The sequence below is a fragment of the Phaseolus vulgaris genome, chromosome 3, assembly GCF_051622355.1.
Source record: "Phaseolus vulgaris cultivar YP4 chromosome 3, ASM5162235v1, whole genome shotgun sequence".
Lineage (NCBI taxonomy): Eukaryota > Viridiplantae > Streptophyta > Magnoliopsida > Fabales > Fabaceae > Phaseolus > Phaseolus vulgaris.
In genome coordinates, this window is record NC_143500.1 from 36095744 (window position 1) to 36113485 (window position 17742).

General features: G+C 30.6%; 1 protein-coding gene and 1 long non-coding RNA gene across 5 annotated transcripts; both read right to left on the reverse strand.

The window, feature by feature from the left end:
* Positions 1-2337: 2337 nt before the first annotated feature.
* On the reverse strand, positions 2338-6667 carry LOC137807267 (uncharacterized). Of its 4 annotated transcripts, none has more exons than XM_068607795.2 (7): positions 5853-5990; positions 4180-4816; positions 3971-4097; positions 3603-3881; positions 3422-3523; positions 2869-3342; positions 2338-2619 (listed from the first exon to the last, which is right to left on the reverse strand). In XM_068607795.2, the coding sequence occupies exons 1-6, from the start codon at positions 5920-5922 to the stop codon at positions 2881-2883; spliced, it is 1677 nt and encodes a 558-aa protein (XP_068463896.1). In that variant the 5' UTR covers positions 5923-5990; the 3' UTR covers positions 2338-2619; positions 2869-2880. The 4 variants fall into 4 exon arrangements, with proteins under 4 accessions (XP_068463896.1, XP_068463898.1, XP_090155760.1 ...); XM_068607797.2 differs by lacking the exon at positions 5853-5990 and adding an exon at positions 4892-4956; XM_090299634.1 differs by lacking the exons at positions 2338-2619; positions 2869-3342; positions 3422-3523; positions 3603-3881; positions 3971-4097 and adding exons at positions 4892-5621; positions 5695-5776; positions 6239-6667 and having other exon boundaries at positions 4752-4816; positions 5853-6167.
* A 221-nt stretch (positions 6668-6888) lies between these two features.
* Positions 6889-7227, reverse strand: LOC137807268 (uncharacterized). Its single transcript, XR_011080493.2, has 2 exons — positions 7065-7227; positions 6889-6997 (listed from the first exon to the last, which is right to left on the reverse strand). It is a non-coding gene; the product is annotated as an uncharacterized LOC137807268 (long non-coding RNA).
* Between the last annotated feature and the right edge of the window lie 10515 nt (positions 7228-17742).

Consider the following 17742-nt stretch of genomic DNA (forward strand, 5'->3'; position numbering starts at 1 on the left):
CATCCCTTAAATGCTCTATTTCTATCTATTTATTATTATTTGTTGATAAAGAAAAAAATACAAAATATCTTACACGTAGTTATATTAGTAAGGTTACAATGGAATTACATACTCTTTAACAATAAACAAACTAGTCGTACAATAAGTCAATAATAAAAATCATTAGAGATATAGTAGCCAATTGGTTTAAGAATTTTTTTTATTGATAATAAATAATTAATAAATAAAAGTATTTCACGGAGGATACTCCAATACCAAAATACATAATCATGTTATATCTGATGTTATCCTCATCACATTATTTCTTTTTCCTAATAGTATTATCAAATATATAGTTCATAAGTTAATAGATTACCATCAAATTACAGACTATATATTACATTTTCCAAATTTTCATATAAATTTTAGGTACACTCTTTCATAAGTTAAGAAGTGTTATGAGATATTATCCTTATTCTCTATAAGTTACGTATTGTGTCACTACAAAAAAAACTTTTATTAGATTGGGCCAAAGGCGGACACTAATCACAAAAAGCCCACACAAAGATGCAATTAGCGTGGGCTTTGCCTTCACACAACTTTGAAGCTAATATCCCCATCGCAAAAAAAAAGTGTCGGGTGAGTGGCGTCGCAATAAGTTGGCTTGCGTGGGTTTTGCCTACAAGTTGGCAACACAAAAAAATTACAAATGTTAACTTAAGTGGGGGCTTAGCCTTGGGCAAAAAGTGAGGGCTTAGGCTTAGCTAGGGAGACAATAAAATTAGCATGGGCTTAGCCTTGGATAAGGGGACAATAAAATTAAAAATAAAACAATTAGAATAAAGCGAGGGCTTGACCTTGGTAAAAAAAACAATGAAATTAGAATGGGCTTAACCTTGGATATGTGGACACATAATTTTTTTTTTGTATGCACTATTTTTGGCAGCTATTGAACTCCACTTTTAAATAAAAGTTTAGATTTTAAATATTAAATATTAATATTTTTTAATTTTTTAATTTTTTTTTGCAATAGCATTAAAAATAAAAAAAACATCAATAAATTGATAAATTAAAAACGCTATTGAACTCCACTTTTAAATAAAAGTTTAGATTTTAAATATTAAATATTAATATTTTTTAATTTTTTTTGCAATAGCATTAAAAAGAAAAAAACATCAATAAATTGATAAATTAAAAACGCTATTGAACTCCACTTTTAAATAAAAGTTTAGATTTTAAATATTAAATATTAATATTTTTTAATTTTTTTTTGCAATAGCATTAAAAAGAAAAAAACATCAATAAATTGATAAATTAAAAACGCTATTGAACTCCACTTTTAAATAAAAGTTTAGATTTTAAATATTAAATATTAATATTTTTTAATTTTTTAATTTGTTTTTGCAATAGCATTAAAAAGAAAAAAACATCAATAAATTGATAAATTAAAAACTAAAAAACAGCAGCTATTGAACTCCACTTTTAAATAAAAGTTTAGATTTTAAATATTAAATATTAATATTTTTTAATTTGTTTTTTTTTTAAGTTAAAAACTAAAAAACAAAAGAAGATGTTTGTATTATTTGGTGCCTTTGTATGAGATGTTATAAAGGATAATAAGAATTAAGTTTAATTAGTTATAACATACATTTCTCTGTTATCTAAATTCATAATAACTAAAGAAGATTAAAAATACAATGCACAAAATCTTATAACATGTCATGACATAACTAAGCACTAACCCAATCAATCGGTAGGCATCTACTTTTGTATAAATCCATCATTGATTGTAAAGCTGTATTCCATCATGGAATTCAACGTCTATAGCACTCACAGATAAAAAAAAATAATGATGAATAAATTAATAGAATGAAGTTTTCTATTCCAATTGTATTGTACTGAGAAGTTCCTCCACATGTTGGTGTTCAGAGGCAAGGCAACAAACTAACTAATGCAAGTCAGTAAAAATTATTAGTCAGATACATATGTGGCCGTGCAGTTAACTTTTCTTTGTAATATGAATTATTAAGCAAGCCATCTACTTCAGGGCTCACTCATCATACAAGCCCCATAAAGATGCTGAGGAGAATAAAACAAGTTTTCACCAAAAATAAAAGGAAAAAAGAAAAGGATAATGATTGTGGATGCCAACAACAAATTGTAAAAGTCAATTCAAGCAAGCCACTCTTCACATTTTTCTTAGGGTGGCGTTAAGAGTTTGATCACCATAATCAAAATGCAATTATTTGGCCTTAGAAACAGTACCATTCTCCAGTACCATGAAATCCCATGAGTTACTCAACTCTGTACCATGATTCAAAACTGAGGAGAATCGACCCGAATTTACAGATCCATGCATAATCCAAATATAAAACAATACCATCTCTAATTTTTGGATTGATTTCCACAGTTAATCTAATTACACCAAAATGAAGAAGTTTGTGATTGAACATTGAAAGGCAATGACACTTGCCAAATGTTTTAAGCAAAGATAGATGTCACAACCCAAAACAGAAAAATTGCAAAATTGCAATATTTTCCCAAAACAGAAAAATGAGAGATGTTGCATGAACACACTGTCAATAAGATACTTACCCAAAATTGCAATCCTTTTTCCCTTGCTTATATCACGAACTTTTACTGCATGAACACACTCACTCATCACAACACTAACAAGAAGATAAAAACATGCACATCACAACACTACCAAGAAGATAAAAACATGCTCATCACAACACTGCCAAGAAGATAAAAACATGCAAAGAGTCATGCATGCAATGTGAGTAATACATAAATGACTCAACCTCTCCATGTCTTTCTATAGCATTGCATAAATTCTTGTCAAGGAAACTACAAACCAAACTTAAGAAAGGTTTTAAGAAAACTTACAAAATGATGAACTCAAGGCAGGGGTTGATCATCAAGGTTCCGAGCATAGTGAGGGTGAACTTGACTTGTGCATGTTGAGGTGTCAACTTGTTGCCGCTCCATCATCATGGTTAATTTTTGCTCCATGAACTTTATTTTATCCTCTAACATTGCACACTTTTGATTTGCTTGAGCAGCTATTTGAGTTGCTTGATCGGCTCTTTCATTTGCTTGCATCACTTGTTGATGAAGTTGTTCATTAAGAGAAAAGTAATCACTAGAAGGAGCAAATATTGAAGGTTGGGTTAGGAAAGACACTCCATGGCGAATGTTGGAAGCCAAGTCTGCAGTGCCATAACATCGACCTCTACTCTTGCCTCCAGCAACATCCTTCCAGCATTGAAGTTTTGTTGTTGGATTGATCGGTTGGCAGTTGGAAGATGATCCTTCAGAGTTGTCTGATTGGAGGGCTTTCAATCGCTCATGGTAGGTTTCCTAGTTCATTGTGAAAATTGTAAGTGGGGCAATACTAAGGAATATAAATCATGTATAGAAAAGTAGAGCAATAACTTACATAAGTCTGTTTGGCACGACCATCTACCCAAAGTCCATCCTTCTTAGTGTGTGTGGCCATGAATAATTCATCAGGTTCAACCGACCGACCAAATTTTCGTTCCTGAAATAAATGAAAAGGTTACCAACATTAGATATTATCTACTAAATTTAAGCTTATGCAACGAAATATAGATACTTACTAAGCTCAATGCAATGTCGAGGTGTGATTTACGACCAGTAGAGTGCAATGCCCCACCTCGAGTTGATGACCTATTCAATTTATTTTGGATTGATTGTTCTTTGAACTTTTTTGAATCCCAATAGTCCAAGAGACCAATCCATGCTTGTTCACTAATCCAGTTAGGTCTAGTCGCTTTCATCCTAGCTTTAGCAAGCATATCAGAAAGGCGCTTTCTCACCTTTGACTCGTACACTTTTCTAATTTGCCATTCATCATGAGGGGCCCAAGTCACTCGAGTCTATAAAAAGAACAATAAATTTAAATAGAAGTTGATGAATATAATAAATACTTAAATCGAAATGATAGAAAATGCTATGTTATGATCACCTTAAATTCAGTCCACCATTTAAGTTGGACTTCCTCTGGTGTTTCGTCATAATGATAGTAAGGACTCCTAAATTGTGACCTAATTGCATGCCCAATTGCCTTAGTAGCACAATGATTAGGTGCCCATCTACAAAACATGCAAACCAAAATGTTAAACATGAAGTATAGCAAACAATTCATAATAAAGTTCAATGTGATCATAAACTTACCCTTTACCCACTGGTCGAATGATGACTCTTCCACTACCATCATGTTCTTCATCAGGGATATCATGGTGCGTAGTAGGCGTGGGTTGTACTGGCGTATCAGAGGAGGGTTGCACTGATGTCTGAGTGGGCTGAACTGATGTATGAGTGGGCTGAACTGATGTATAAGTGGGCTGAACTAGAATTTGAGGAGTCACAGGAACGGATGGAGCACTAGAGAAATGAAATGATGAGGGAGTAGATGTGGACTGTAATGGGGGACCCCAAGTGGGAAAGAGTGTCGGAGTAGACAAATATTGAACTGCTGGAGCCACGGGTGACAAGACTGGTATAATACGGGAGGTAGAAGGAGGAACATTGTCCTGCCGCACTGCAGAACGAAAGGATGAGGAGGGGGTTGAGGAAGAAGGGGTCGAAGAAGAAGAAGGGGTCGAAGAAGAAGAAGGGGTCAAAGAAGAAGAAGGGGTGGAGGAAGAGGGCGTGAAGGATTGAGGAAAACGGGATTGGTTTGATGGGCCAGAATAAGGGATGGACCCTAGTTCTATTGCAAGACGACCATGCATAGATGTGTGAACTCCACGCCTAGCATTGTTATGTCTGATAACAGAACCATCCCTTCCTCTGGTCCTCGGCATTTCTCCTGGAAAAAAATGACATCATCAATTAAGTTAGGTACATTTTCATATTAATTGTCAAATAATAAAAAATATTATACATTAGTCATCAGTGTTTTCAAAGTCCCAATTGTCCATATCATTGTCATCATGTTCTTCATCATCTTGACTTGATTCATTGACCTCATCTTCATCATCATCATCACATACGGTTTCGATAACATCATCATTGACGAGTTCAACAATTAATGTGTCAGCTAAGCCTTCTACTTCCTCAATTATTGTAATTGGTAACACATTAGGCATTTCATCAAACTGATAAGGTAAATCATCTTGTATGTTATCAACTTCAACATGACCTCGGGGCTTTGTTGTGATTGCCACGCTCCAACCACGCAAGTTCCTACATATCTTTGGATAAGGCACAAAGTAAACTTGTCTTACTTTTTGTGGAAGAATGAAGGGATCATATGGAATATATCTTCCACTCATCTTGATTTCCACAATGTTATATTCTGAATGAACTTTGGTGCCTCTATTTTTGGTTGGATCAAACCAATCACAAAAGAAAAGAGGAATCTTCTTACTCAAACCAAGATATTCTAATTCATAAATATGTTTGATGACGCCAAAGAAGTCATCTTGTCCTCCTTCTGTTACACCTTTTACATGCACCCCACAATTTGTGGTTTTCTTGCCTTCACTCCATGACTTTGTATGGAACTTGTATCCATTAACGAAGTACATGTTCCACGATGTTGTAGATGAATTAGGTCCCCAAGCTAATGCTTTCATGTTTGGGTCAATCACCCCATTCCTCTCATCATAAACCTATGAAATAGTTAGTTACATAATTGTTAAATTAAGTAACACTTACTTAGTTGTTAAATTAAATAATACTTACGTAGTTTTTAAACCATTCTGGAAAATGTCTATGTATATTCACTGAACCCTCTTTGTTGTTGTTGTTAACTTGTAAGAACAATCTTGAAATAAATAAGTAATTAGTCATACACTGCAATTTAAACATAATCAATACAAATTGTGTTATATTTAACTTACTCAAGTATTGGTTTAACTTCATTGCAATTGATGAGGATATGTACATGGGCAGAACGATATTCATCATCATTTAGCCAATATTCTTTGCATGATCCACTAGGACGACCACATTTGTTGAGAACAGACAATGTTGATTCAAATCCCTCATTTGAACTAGTCCGAGGATCATTTCTCAAACTTGTATTTGACAACAAGCTTACATGTTGGAAATAATGAGAACAAAAATAAGTTATTTCACGGTGTAAGTAGAATGCACATATTGAACCTTCTACCCTTGCTAAATTAGCCACTGATCGTTTTGCATCTCTCATCAACCTACACCACATGTCAAGTTTTAAATATTGAACAATAATTATGAACAATAAAATTGAGGATTGGGTGATTACCTTTCAAATGGATTCATCCATCTGTATTGGACAGGACCACCAAGTATTGCCTCAGTAGGAAGATGAATAACCAAGTGTTCCATTGAATCAAAGAAACCTGGTGGGAAGATTCTTTCCAATTTACATATAATGATAGATATATTGGCCTTCATTCGAATTAAATCATCCATCCTCAAAGAGTTACAACATAAATCTCTGAAAAATCGACTTATTTCAACTATCGCATTCCAAACAAATTCTGGTAATGAACGAAATGCAATTGGTAGTAAACACTCCATGAAGACATGACAATCATGACTTTTCATACTATGCAGGCTCCCTTTATCAATGTTTGCACACCTGGCAATATTAGAGGCATATCCATCAGGCATTTTTAACTCTGTAATCCATTTATAAATTGATTTTGCATCTTTTTTTGTGAAAGTGTAGTTTGCCTTTGGCTTTCCTAACTTCCCATTTTGTAACTGAACCAACTCCAAGTCACCACGTACACAAAATTCAGCAACATCCATTCTTGCCTTGTGATTGTCCTTTGTTTTATCCTTGACATCCATCACAGTATTGAAGACATTATCCATCACAGTATTGAAACCCATGGCTCCTCACTCTAATGAAAAAAATCAAGATAGAAACGAAGCGAGAAAACTCACAGTAGAACGAGGCACAACTCTGTTGCGGAAGCAAAAACGAGGGTTTGCCAACGCCGAAAGCGTGGCCGCGAGGCTTGTTCCTCCGCAATCCCAATCCGCCACAAAGAACCTTGAGCCACGAAACACGAATTAGCTACTGTAAATGGATTGAAAACGAAAGGAAATGTGAAACTTACGGTGTTAGGGCACAATGCTTGAATGCTCTCTGTCGCAATGCTTGAATGCCTCTGTCATCGCAATGCTCGAATGCCTCCGTCGTCGCAATGCTGGACTGCCTCTGTCGTCGCAATGCTTAATGCCTCCGTCAATGCTTGAATGCTCTCAAATGTTGTGGGTTTAATAAGGATGTGTACTGTCTTTGTAAAAGTTTACATTATTAACATGAAAAGTTAATAATACTAATTTATAATTCAAAAAATGATGAAAAACAATATTATAATCTTAAAAAGGGATGATTACAAACTACAGCATCCTATATCATAAATATTAAAAAACTAGAAATATACACACATATATAAAATTCATGTACCTGTAAAATTCGAAATCCAATTAGTAATCAATTTTAAAATTCAAGATAATAGTCAAATATGGTGTAGAGTAAATATTATATATTTTTAGATCTCTTATTATAATATGATAATTACTATTATTTTACCGTGTAATGATAAAAATAAATATTTGAAACAAATATGGTTATTACTACATAACATGTTTAAAAATAAATATCTAATTTTCATCAAATAAAAGTATTATTTTATTGTTTTAACAGCTGTTAAGTTATGATATTATTGTTTTATCATTACTTCTATCATTCATTTGACATTGATTTAATCCTCTAATTTTAATATCAAGTTTCCTAAATAGTAAAAAAATAGTCTTTAAAATATTTATTTCATATATAACAAATCTTAAAATGATAAATTTAATAATCTTGCACTTTCAGGGAACATCAAATGCATTAGAACATAATATGGACGAGGATTTTTCTCCAGTAGATGTGGATGTAAATTTAGTAAAAAACTTTCTTGATTCCTTTTCTTCCCAACAAGGCCTTCCTGGTCCGGCTTCTAATTTGCTCGGCCTCATGGGGGTGCAGTTACCACAAGATACAAAGAAGGGCAATTGAAGATACTGAAATATATGTGAGAATTGAAAAATGAAAGAAAAATTAAAATTAATAATTTGTGTGCAATTTGCGAGGGCTTAACTTTCATATTATTTAAATTTAATTTTAAAACTTTTAGCATGGGCTTAACCTTCAAATATTTAAATTTTAATTATTTTTATAATTTTAGTAGCTGCCCTTTCAGCAACGCAACTATTATTTTTTATTTATTTTTTTATATTTTTTAAGTTTGCGTGGGAATAATTCACGCTTTTCTCACACCTTATTTAATTTATTTTAATAATAAAGGTTTAGTGAAGGTTTAATGGACACTATTTAGTGTCCACTTATGGCCTTCAATATTTATTTGCAGCTAAATTAAGATACATCTACATTCCATTGTAGATTAAAAAATGTAACTTGTATTATGGTAGACAAATATATGATAAAGTTATTTATATAGGTTCTAAGATTATTTTTTTATCATTTTCATTAAGATTAAGAGGAAAAAACAATAAACATAAAGAAGAGAGAATAAATTCTATGTAAATAAATTAGATAATACAAAAATATATTAATATATACATATTTATATATTGTTCATATTTTTTATTATACATATAAATTATGTGAATATATAGATAATAAATTAAATATAAAAATACTAAATTAATAGTATTTCAAATATATATATAAGCATTTAATAATATTTTGTAAGTTAGCCTAAATTGTTTCCGTTAGAACCCTCCTTTATAAACGCAGCTTGCGTTTACATTTTCCCTTTTTTTCTCTGTAGTTGTTGAATTTTTAAAAAATTAAAATTAAAAAAATTGAGAACACAAATATTTAAATAACACAAGGACAGGTCATGTTACCTGAATTTGTACTTTTCTGGTTTTTTTTTCTCAAAATTTTTAAAGTAAGCAATTTTTTTAAAAAAATGGATAAATTATCAATTCAGAGTATGCCTTTTACACGTGAAATCAACCGTGAGTACCAAAGAATATACAATTCCTCATTGAAGTCAATTGATATACAATTCCTAATTGAACTCGTATAGATATACAATTCCTAATTTTATAATATATAAAATTAAAAAACATAAAATTTTAAAACCTAGATTTCGTATACGATTTCTATATGAAATATAAGTTTATAATATTTTAATATATATAATTATTTATTACTTTTTTAATATTTAAAATTAGAAAAAATAAATTAGATAAATTTAATTTATTATTTATATATAATTAAAGAAAATTAATTTTTATAAAATATTTTTTTAACTAAATAAGGTTTTATAAAATATATTTTTATTATATATAATTAAAGAATGTGAATTTTTAGAAAATATTTTTTTAGTATATATAATTATAAAATTAAATATATTAAGGTTATTTTAAATTCTTAATAAAATTAATGATGTGATATTTTAATAAAAAAAATATAAGTTAATTATTTTTAAAAATAATTAAAGTAAATTTAATTCATAATAAAAATTTAAGTTGGTAAAATCTTAAATTCGAAATAAAAATAAATAAATCACAAACTTTAATAAAAAATGTTAACTAGAAAGCAAACAAATAGTGAAAGAAATTACATTCTATTATTTTTTTATTTTTTTTTTTCAGCAAAGAATTAAGTAAATTAAGGGAATACTTCATGGGTATCCCAATCCTTATAAAAAAAACCAACAACGAGTATAAAAAGAAGATAAAAAGTGGCATAAAACTGCATAATAAAGAGCAGCTTGCCCAAAACACCTTTCAAAAAACCTTGGTCTACATGAGTCCCCGCATACACTGCCTTTTTGTTCCAGCATTTTATCTTTTTGTTCCAGTAATTTATGCCACATATTCTAGCGAATCTGCATCTCTCTTTCCTAACTGTTCCTTTGGCCATTAATCACTGTATACTTACACAATTTAGACTGTTGGGAAAAACGGGTAATTTTCCCACTAAAACAAAACCCTAACAGAGCTACCCGACAAATAATATTGAATAAATAAAGCGGAATAATAAAAGAGATAAAGAGGAAAAAACACACCCGAAAATTGTTAACGGAGTTCGGCCTGTTTAGCCTAATCTCCGAGCACAGCAAAAACAGCTCCCTTTTATTACTATGAGAGAAGGTATTACAAATTGGGATATATAACAGTGAAGGAGAAGAGTTTAATTTATAACCCTCAAACCTCCTTCCCAAACAATGAACCCACCGATGTGGGACTTGGGATTAAGCCAAAATCAACAAATCTCCACCTTGGCTTAATTTCAAGTCCCACCTAAAACAAATCTTCTCACAACATAACAAAAAACAAACTTTACAGTGCTTCAAATTTGCGCCTCCGGGCGCCAACTTCAAATGTGCAAAATATTAACCAAGTCTAAACAATATTCAAACTTGGCCCTTGTAACCACCTTGCCTTGTAGCAAACATCTTCTTTATTAGAAAATTCTTCTTTCTTTGCAAATACCCATTTGCACCCAATTGCCTTCTTACCTTTTGGTAATTGTGCCAACTTCCACGTCTTGTTCTTCTTCAAAGACTGCATCTCCTCTTCCATCGCACCCGCCCAATTACCACTTTCTGAACTCAGAATGGCTTTTGGGTAAGTGGATGGAATGTCATCAACAACTGGAAGTGCATAGGCAACCATATCCATGAAACGAGCAGGCTTCTGAATATCTCGTCTTTGTCTTCTAACTGCAATTGGCGCTGATTGTTGTTGAGATTCTTGGGTAGGAACCTCTTCCTCATCTGACTCTTCTTCTGCCATAGGAGAGTCACTTGTGGTATTTCGTGTTGGGATCACCACTGTCGGCTCAAACTCCACCTGCTTCCGAACACACTCCACCTGTTGTGGAGTACTATCAGCTCCTTCTGGATTTACCTTCTTTAACATGGCAGATTCATCAAAGGTAACATCCCTGCTGATAATCGTCTTCTTTGCCTCTAGACACCACAAACGGTATCCCTTCACTCCAGGACTAAAGCCCATGAAAAGAGCCTTCTTTGCCCGTGGATCCAACTTTGATTCAATCACATGATAATATGCAATAGAACCAAAAACATGCAAAGAATCATAATCAGTTGCAGGTTTTCCAGACCATACCTCTAACGGGGTTTTGCCATCTATAGCAGATGATGGCAAACGATTGACGAGATGTTGAGCGTATGTCACAGCCTCAGCCCAAAACTCTCTGCCTAACTCAGCATTAGACAACATACAACGAACTTTCTCCACAAGTGTCTTGTTCATACGCTCCGAAACCCCATTCTGCTGTGGTGTTTTTCTAACAGTGAAGTGCCGAACTATGCCACAATCTTGGCATACCTTCAGGAACGGATCACTCTTGTATTCTCCTCCATTATCTGTTCGGAGAACCTTAATCTTCCTTCCTGTCTGGTTTTCAACTTGAGCTTTCCACTTAAGGAAAATTCCAAGCACATCATTTTTGTTCTTCATAGTAAACACCCAAACTCTCCTGGAAAAATCATCAACAAAAGTGACAAAATAATGCCTACCTCCGATTGACGGAGTCTTGGCAGGTCCCCACACATCTGAATGCACATAATCCAGAATACCCTTGGTATTGTGAATTGCAGTGCCAAACTTCACTCTTCGTTGTTTTCCCAGAACACAATGCTCACAAAATTCAAGTTTGCAAGCCTTCGTACCTTTCAACAATCCTTGCTTGGTAAGAATTTGCAAGGATTTCTCTCCAGCATGTCCCAACCTCATATGCCACAACTTCGTTGCCTCAGCATCCTTCTTAGTGCTAGAAGTTGTTGCCGCTACTGTCCCCACCACTGTACTACCTTGGTAGTAATACAAATTGTTCTTCCTCACGCCTTTCAACATCACCAGTGCTCCTGAAGTTGCTTTAAGAATTCCATCTCGCATCGTCACAACTAGGCCTTTAGATTCTAAAGCCCCCAATGAGATGAGATTCTTCTTCAACTTTGGCACGTACCGTACATCCCGCAAAATTCTGGTGGATCCATCGTGATTCCGCAACTTGATTGAACCTATCCCGACTGTCTTACATGGATTATCATTACCCATGTAAACAACCCCGCCATCGAGTTCTTGAAAATCAAAGAACCATTCCCGAATGGGACACATATGATAGGTACAACCTGAATCCAATATCCACTCATCTGGATGCAATGATGCTGAAAGCGAGACAATCAACACATCACTTTTGCTTTCTGCAACATTTGCATCTTGCAGAGCCTTCCCTTCTTGATCCGAATTTGCCATTACAGACTCACAATATAATATTCAATATTACAAATAATTTCAAACAACCCAAGGCGAACCTTCGGCTCTGATACCACTTGTTGGGAAAAACGGGTAATTTTCCCACTAAAACAAAACCCTAACAGAGCTACCCGACAAATAATATTGAATAAATAAAGCGGAATAATAAAAGAGATAAAGAGGAAAAAACACACCCGAAAATTGTTAACGGAGTTCGGCCTGTTTAGCCTAATCTCCGAGCACAGCAAAAACAGCTCCCTTTTATTACTATGAGAGAAGGTATTACAAATTGGGATATATAACAGTGAAGGAGAAGAGTTTAATTTATAACCCTCAAACCTCCTTCCCAAACAATGAACCCACCGATGTGGGACTTGGGATTAAGCCAAAATCAACAAGACTTCAAAAACTGCTTCCATACCTGCCAACATGATCATCTTCTTCTTACTAAAATTCAGCAAACAAGAAAGTTAGGTTGCACTTGCATCTACTTTGTATGCTTCTGGTATTGTTGATTTGGACAAGTTGTTCTAATCTAACATTCATTTATATAGTAAGAACATTTATTTATCTTATTTAAAAGTGACTCGTTTATTTTTTCTAAGTTTTTAAATTGATCAATAATCACTTTTATGTTTATATCACACATTTGAGAAGATAAATTAAAGATTGGATTTCAAAATCTTGATAGAGAAAAGTTTCTCATTCTTTCATGTTTCTTTTATCTTCTTTTCCCATTTTCTTTATGTCTTTGAAAGTTATATATTCCATTTGGTTAAATTAACTAAGGAATCTACAACATTTTCCTCCTGAGAAAATAAGTCAAAAAAAATTTAATAATAATAATTAGTTATTATATTAACTAGATATTATAAAAAATTATTAATAATTAAAATAATTTCTATTATTAATAAATAGTTTTTAAATGATATTTAATTAGCTACTAAGGTTTTAGTTACCATAGATAATTAGATATCAATTTAAAAGTTATTTATTAATATAAAAACATACTTTAGTGCTAATAATTTTTTTAATCTTTAAAATAATATATAATTTAGTTAATGTAGTAACTAATTATTTTATCTTTAAAATTAATTTATATTTAATAATTTTATTGTAAAATAACACCCTATATTTGTGTAACAAAACAATTGTTACACCAAATAGCAATAGAAAATGTTTTTTTGTAAATATTTAACGTAATTTCAGTAATTTTTCCAAATTTTAAGCAAAATTTTAAAACAATTATTTAAATTGATTAGACAATGGTTTTATGATATTTATAAATTATTGTACATAAAAACCATTTTTTTATGTCTAACATAAGAAAAAAAACATTTTCATATTTATTCAATTAATTTATTTTCTTTCAATTTTTTATATTATATTAATATTTTAATATATTTTGATATATGCTTCGATAAAAAGAAATTATATTATAATATATTTTAAAAATTGTAAGGTTTAACTATTTATTTTAACCAACTCACTAATTAAGGTAACAATACTCTTGATGATTTTTTTTAATAAGTTGAAGTGTTGATTTTATAGGTTAAAGTTTTACAAAAGATAATTCAAAATTTATTAGAAATTTTTTTCATTCTGAAAGTTGAATATTTTGCTTACTATTAAAAAATATCTAGCAGCATATCTCTTATATTGTGTGTATACAATGATTGTATTGAATGAAGATATGTGATGAGATGAATTAAACTAAGGTAAATATCTCCATAATATTATGATCTAGTGGTGATTTGTGATATTAAATAAAATAATCTATTAAAAAAATGATTTATAATAATTTTATTAACAATTCAAACTACGATATCTAGTGAAAAATTGAAAAAAGTTATTACATACTGTGAAACCTCCTAATACAAAGAATTATCCTGGTATAAGAAATTAAGGTTAGATTACGTAAAGTGTTTCAAGTAGAATAAACTTAATATAAGTTTTCTAGAATTTCAAATTGTAGCAAATTACCTTAATGTTATATGATGTATAATTAAATATTTTACCATTACAAGCAGCTATACTTTATAGTTGTTATGAGTTTTTATAGATTGAGATGTGTTATGATGTGATGGTATATTATGCTTAAAAAATTGTATTTATCATTCATATAATGTGTTTATATTAATTCATCCTCACACGATTATGTTATGTTCAACAATTTTATACAACTTTTTGACAAGTTTATACTATTTTTTTTTTAGAAATAATTAATGCATATATGTGACTTGATGAAATTAGAATAATATATACAGAACTTCAAAAGTTATATATATATATATATATATATATATATATATATTATGAGACGTTATATTACTTTATATTTTATAAGACGTTATACATTATTTTTTATAAAAAAAATATAACTAATTTCGTAAATATAAAAAGAGAGTTAAATGTACAAAACTTTACTAATATCTTAATACTTTTATAAAATATTTTTTCGTATAAAAAAAGTACATAGTACAATGGTGTAAAAGTTATATGTACAAAAAGTACATATATTTTTTATTAAAAATATACTTTATTTTTTTAAAAAAATTAGAGTTATCTTTAAGGAGTTTGAATCACGTGCTACTTTTTTGTCATTACTTAAAAATATGTTGTAATAAAAAATTAAAATTTTGCAGCAGATAAAAAGTCAAATTAAATGTGAAGTTGGGTTAAAATTATACTTGATTTTATCTCTCCTTCATTGCACGTTTGGCATTGATAAAACTACCAATGGTATATTTTTATTTTGACTCCTATATCATTTCCCACTTTGTTTTGTAATTTATTTGACTTGGTGATTCAACAATTGTAAGATACAAATTTTATTAAAATTTCATGATTTTGTAACTTCATTCATAATGATAACACTGATTAATTTGATTTTTCAACAAATCAGCCATGTATGGATGCAGAATGAATACTATGACTAACAGTAGAAGTATTTTTATTTTTTTTTTCTGTTGAGAAAAACTAGTTTTTGTTTTTGGAATGAAGGATTATAGAATTGACACACCCCAAGCGTGAAGTGTGAACATGAAGAAGTATTTAGCAAATGTATTATTATGTTACGGAAAAAGGAGACTTACTTTCATGAGTGAAAGTGATATGTATAAATTACAATAGTTCATAACTTAAATAAATTTATCATTTAATTTTATATATAGAGAGAGGTTAGTGCTTTCTACATAGTGATGCAAGAAAATGTGGCCGGTGGAAATAAAAGCCAACCATTTTGTCAATTATTTGTTAATAAAGTCAATGCCACCAAACTTGACACTCACACTCATAGCATAGACATGTGCGAATACAATTTCAATTTATATTTTAGAAAAAAAAATTGAAAAGTAGGAGTTCGTGATTGAGATAGAGCAATGTATAACTTCTTATTCTTTTTGTTAATCCAGTACAAATATTAGAATACACTTTCACTCTTACGAAGTTAGATACTTCTCATAAATAGCGTGTCGATGTTAGGTACGAGTATCCGACACTCGTATGTCATTTGTAAGATACATATATGTGAAGTATTAAATTCAAAAAGTATTTGTTAAATTTCTGATAATTCTAGTACGGTTCTAACACAATTTAAATATATATATATATATATATTAATTTTTTTAAAATTCAAATTTTATTGTATAAATTGTTATTATGATTATAAAAATAAGAAACAAATCTTTGTGAACTAGTAATGAAATACATTTTTCTGCTCCAAAAAATAATCTGAACATACTTGTGCACATAAATTTTTATTGTGAATTTATATAATATATAGATATGTGTTCTCGTGTCCTACATCCGTGTTCGTATCTGTGTCCTATTAGTGTCTATGTGTCAATGTGTCTGTCAGTGTTTGTGCTATATAGCTTCCACCTCCTATATTTTTATACAATAATTATCTTTGGTATTCTTTTACCAATAAAATTATTAAATAAAAAATAATTTTAAAAATTATAATTAATTAATCATTATATTAATTAAATTAAGTATTATTTTAAAAGATAAAAAAATTATTAATTTATAAAATAATTTATATAATTAATAAATAATTTTTAAAATTATATCTAATTAATTATTAATATTTTAATTATCAATTTAGATACTATATTTAAATATTAATAACTAATTAAATATTAATTTAAAATTATTTATTAATAATAAAAAAGTATATTGTATTTTAAAACATCTTTGAAATGTATCTCAGTCAATATAGGCAATTCTCATGTGTCTTTTCCGGTGGATTCCATGCCACTCTACTTTGGACCCTTTTGCAGGAGTTCGGACTGAGTGTAGTTTAAGTCCATCCAAGGGTTTGAACACACTTCTTCACTTTTCTTCACTTTTTATATTAGACGTATCAACCATAATTCATAAAAAAAAATATAAGAAGTATGAATTTAATTTATTAAATATCTTCCTCGTATGGAGATGAACCTAGAGAGCTATTGAAGTCTTCGTTTTCCTCCTTCGATCGGGTAGGTTGTTGGGTGCTTGACTGGATCCTTCTCGCCTTCGTGTTTCTTCTTCGGCTCTTAGTCTCGGACGAACACCGAATGGGATACCTGCGGAAGACACTCAAGTCAGTAAAGCGGGTGATCAGTATTCAGGTAGGTGCATAGTAATAAATGACGTATCTTTCTCCTTGGGATGTATGCTATTTATATTATTTTAATGGGCTTACCTTATTGGGTCTGATTAGTGGAGTGAATCTCACTTATGGGTGTATTACCTAATCCTTAATGACGGATTATGAGTGTTAATTGATGTATGTGTCGACCGATCTGACCGACCATGACGGTTTCTCCTATCTCGGACAAGTTTCCATGGTCTCGGCCAGATTTTTCTAATACAAGATTCAGACATTTTCATTGTTAAAAGAATGGTTTTTTTGTTTTTTAATTATCGTTCTCCGTTTAAAAAATAGAAGTAACTGATGGTAACTAATCGTGATGATGTCATTAAATATCAAGATTTAAAATAAAAATAACACGTCTATATAAAATAAAACAAAATAATTTCAGACTAAAAAGACTTATATGAAAAAATATTTAAGAATTAAGGTTAATATTAAAGTAAAACAAAATTTTAAATATTAAGATGTTTTCCATCCCTTTTTTTTCCTCTCTTCTCTATTTTCTTTCGTAGTTCTAAATTTTCAAGCACTATAATGTTGAATTTCATAAAGGAATATATAATGATGTAATGTTAGGTTATAAGAGTAGCATTAGACTTACGATGTGAATTTAGTCTCCATAATCACATACAAATTGGATTTTTGTAAGAAAGGGAGCAATGTTTCCTGATTATTATTAAAATGAGATTGATTTTGAAAAATTTTGAGTTTGGAAAGATTGTGTGACACAATTTTAAAATACAGTAGAATTGTACTAAGGTGTACAAAGTCAGGTCAATCTAATATAATTTTGATTAATAAATATTTTGTATAAGGTAGAAATATCTCTGAAATGTTTTAAT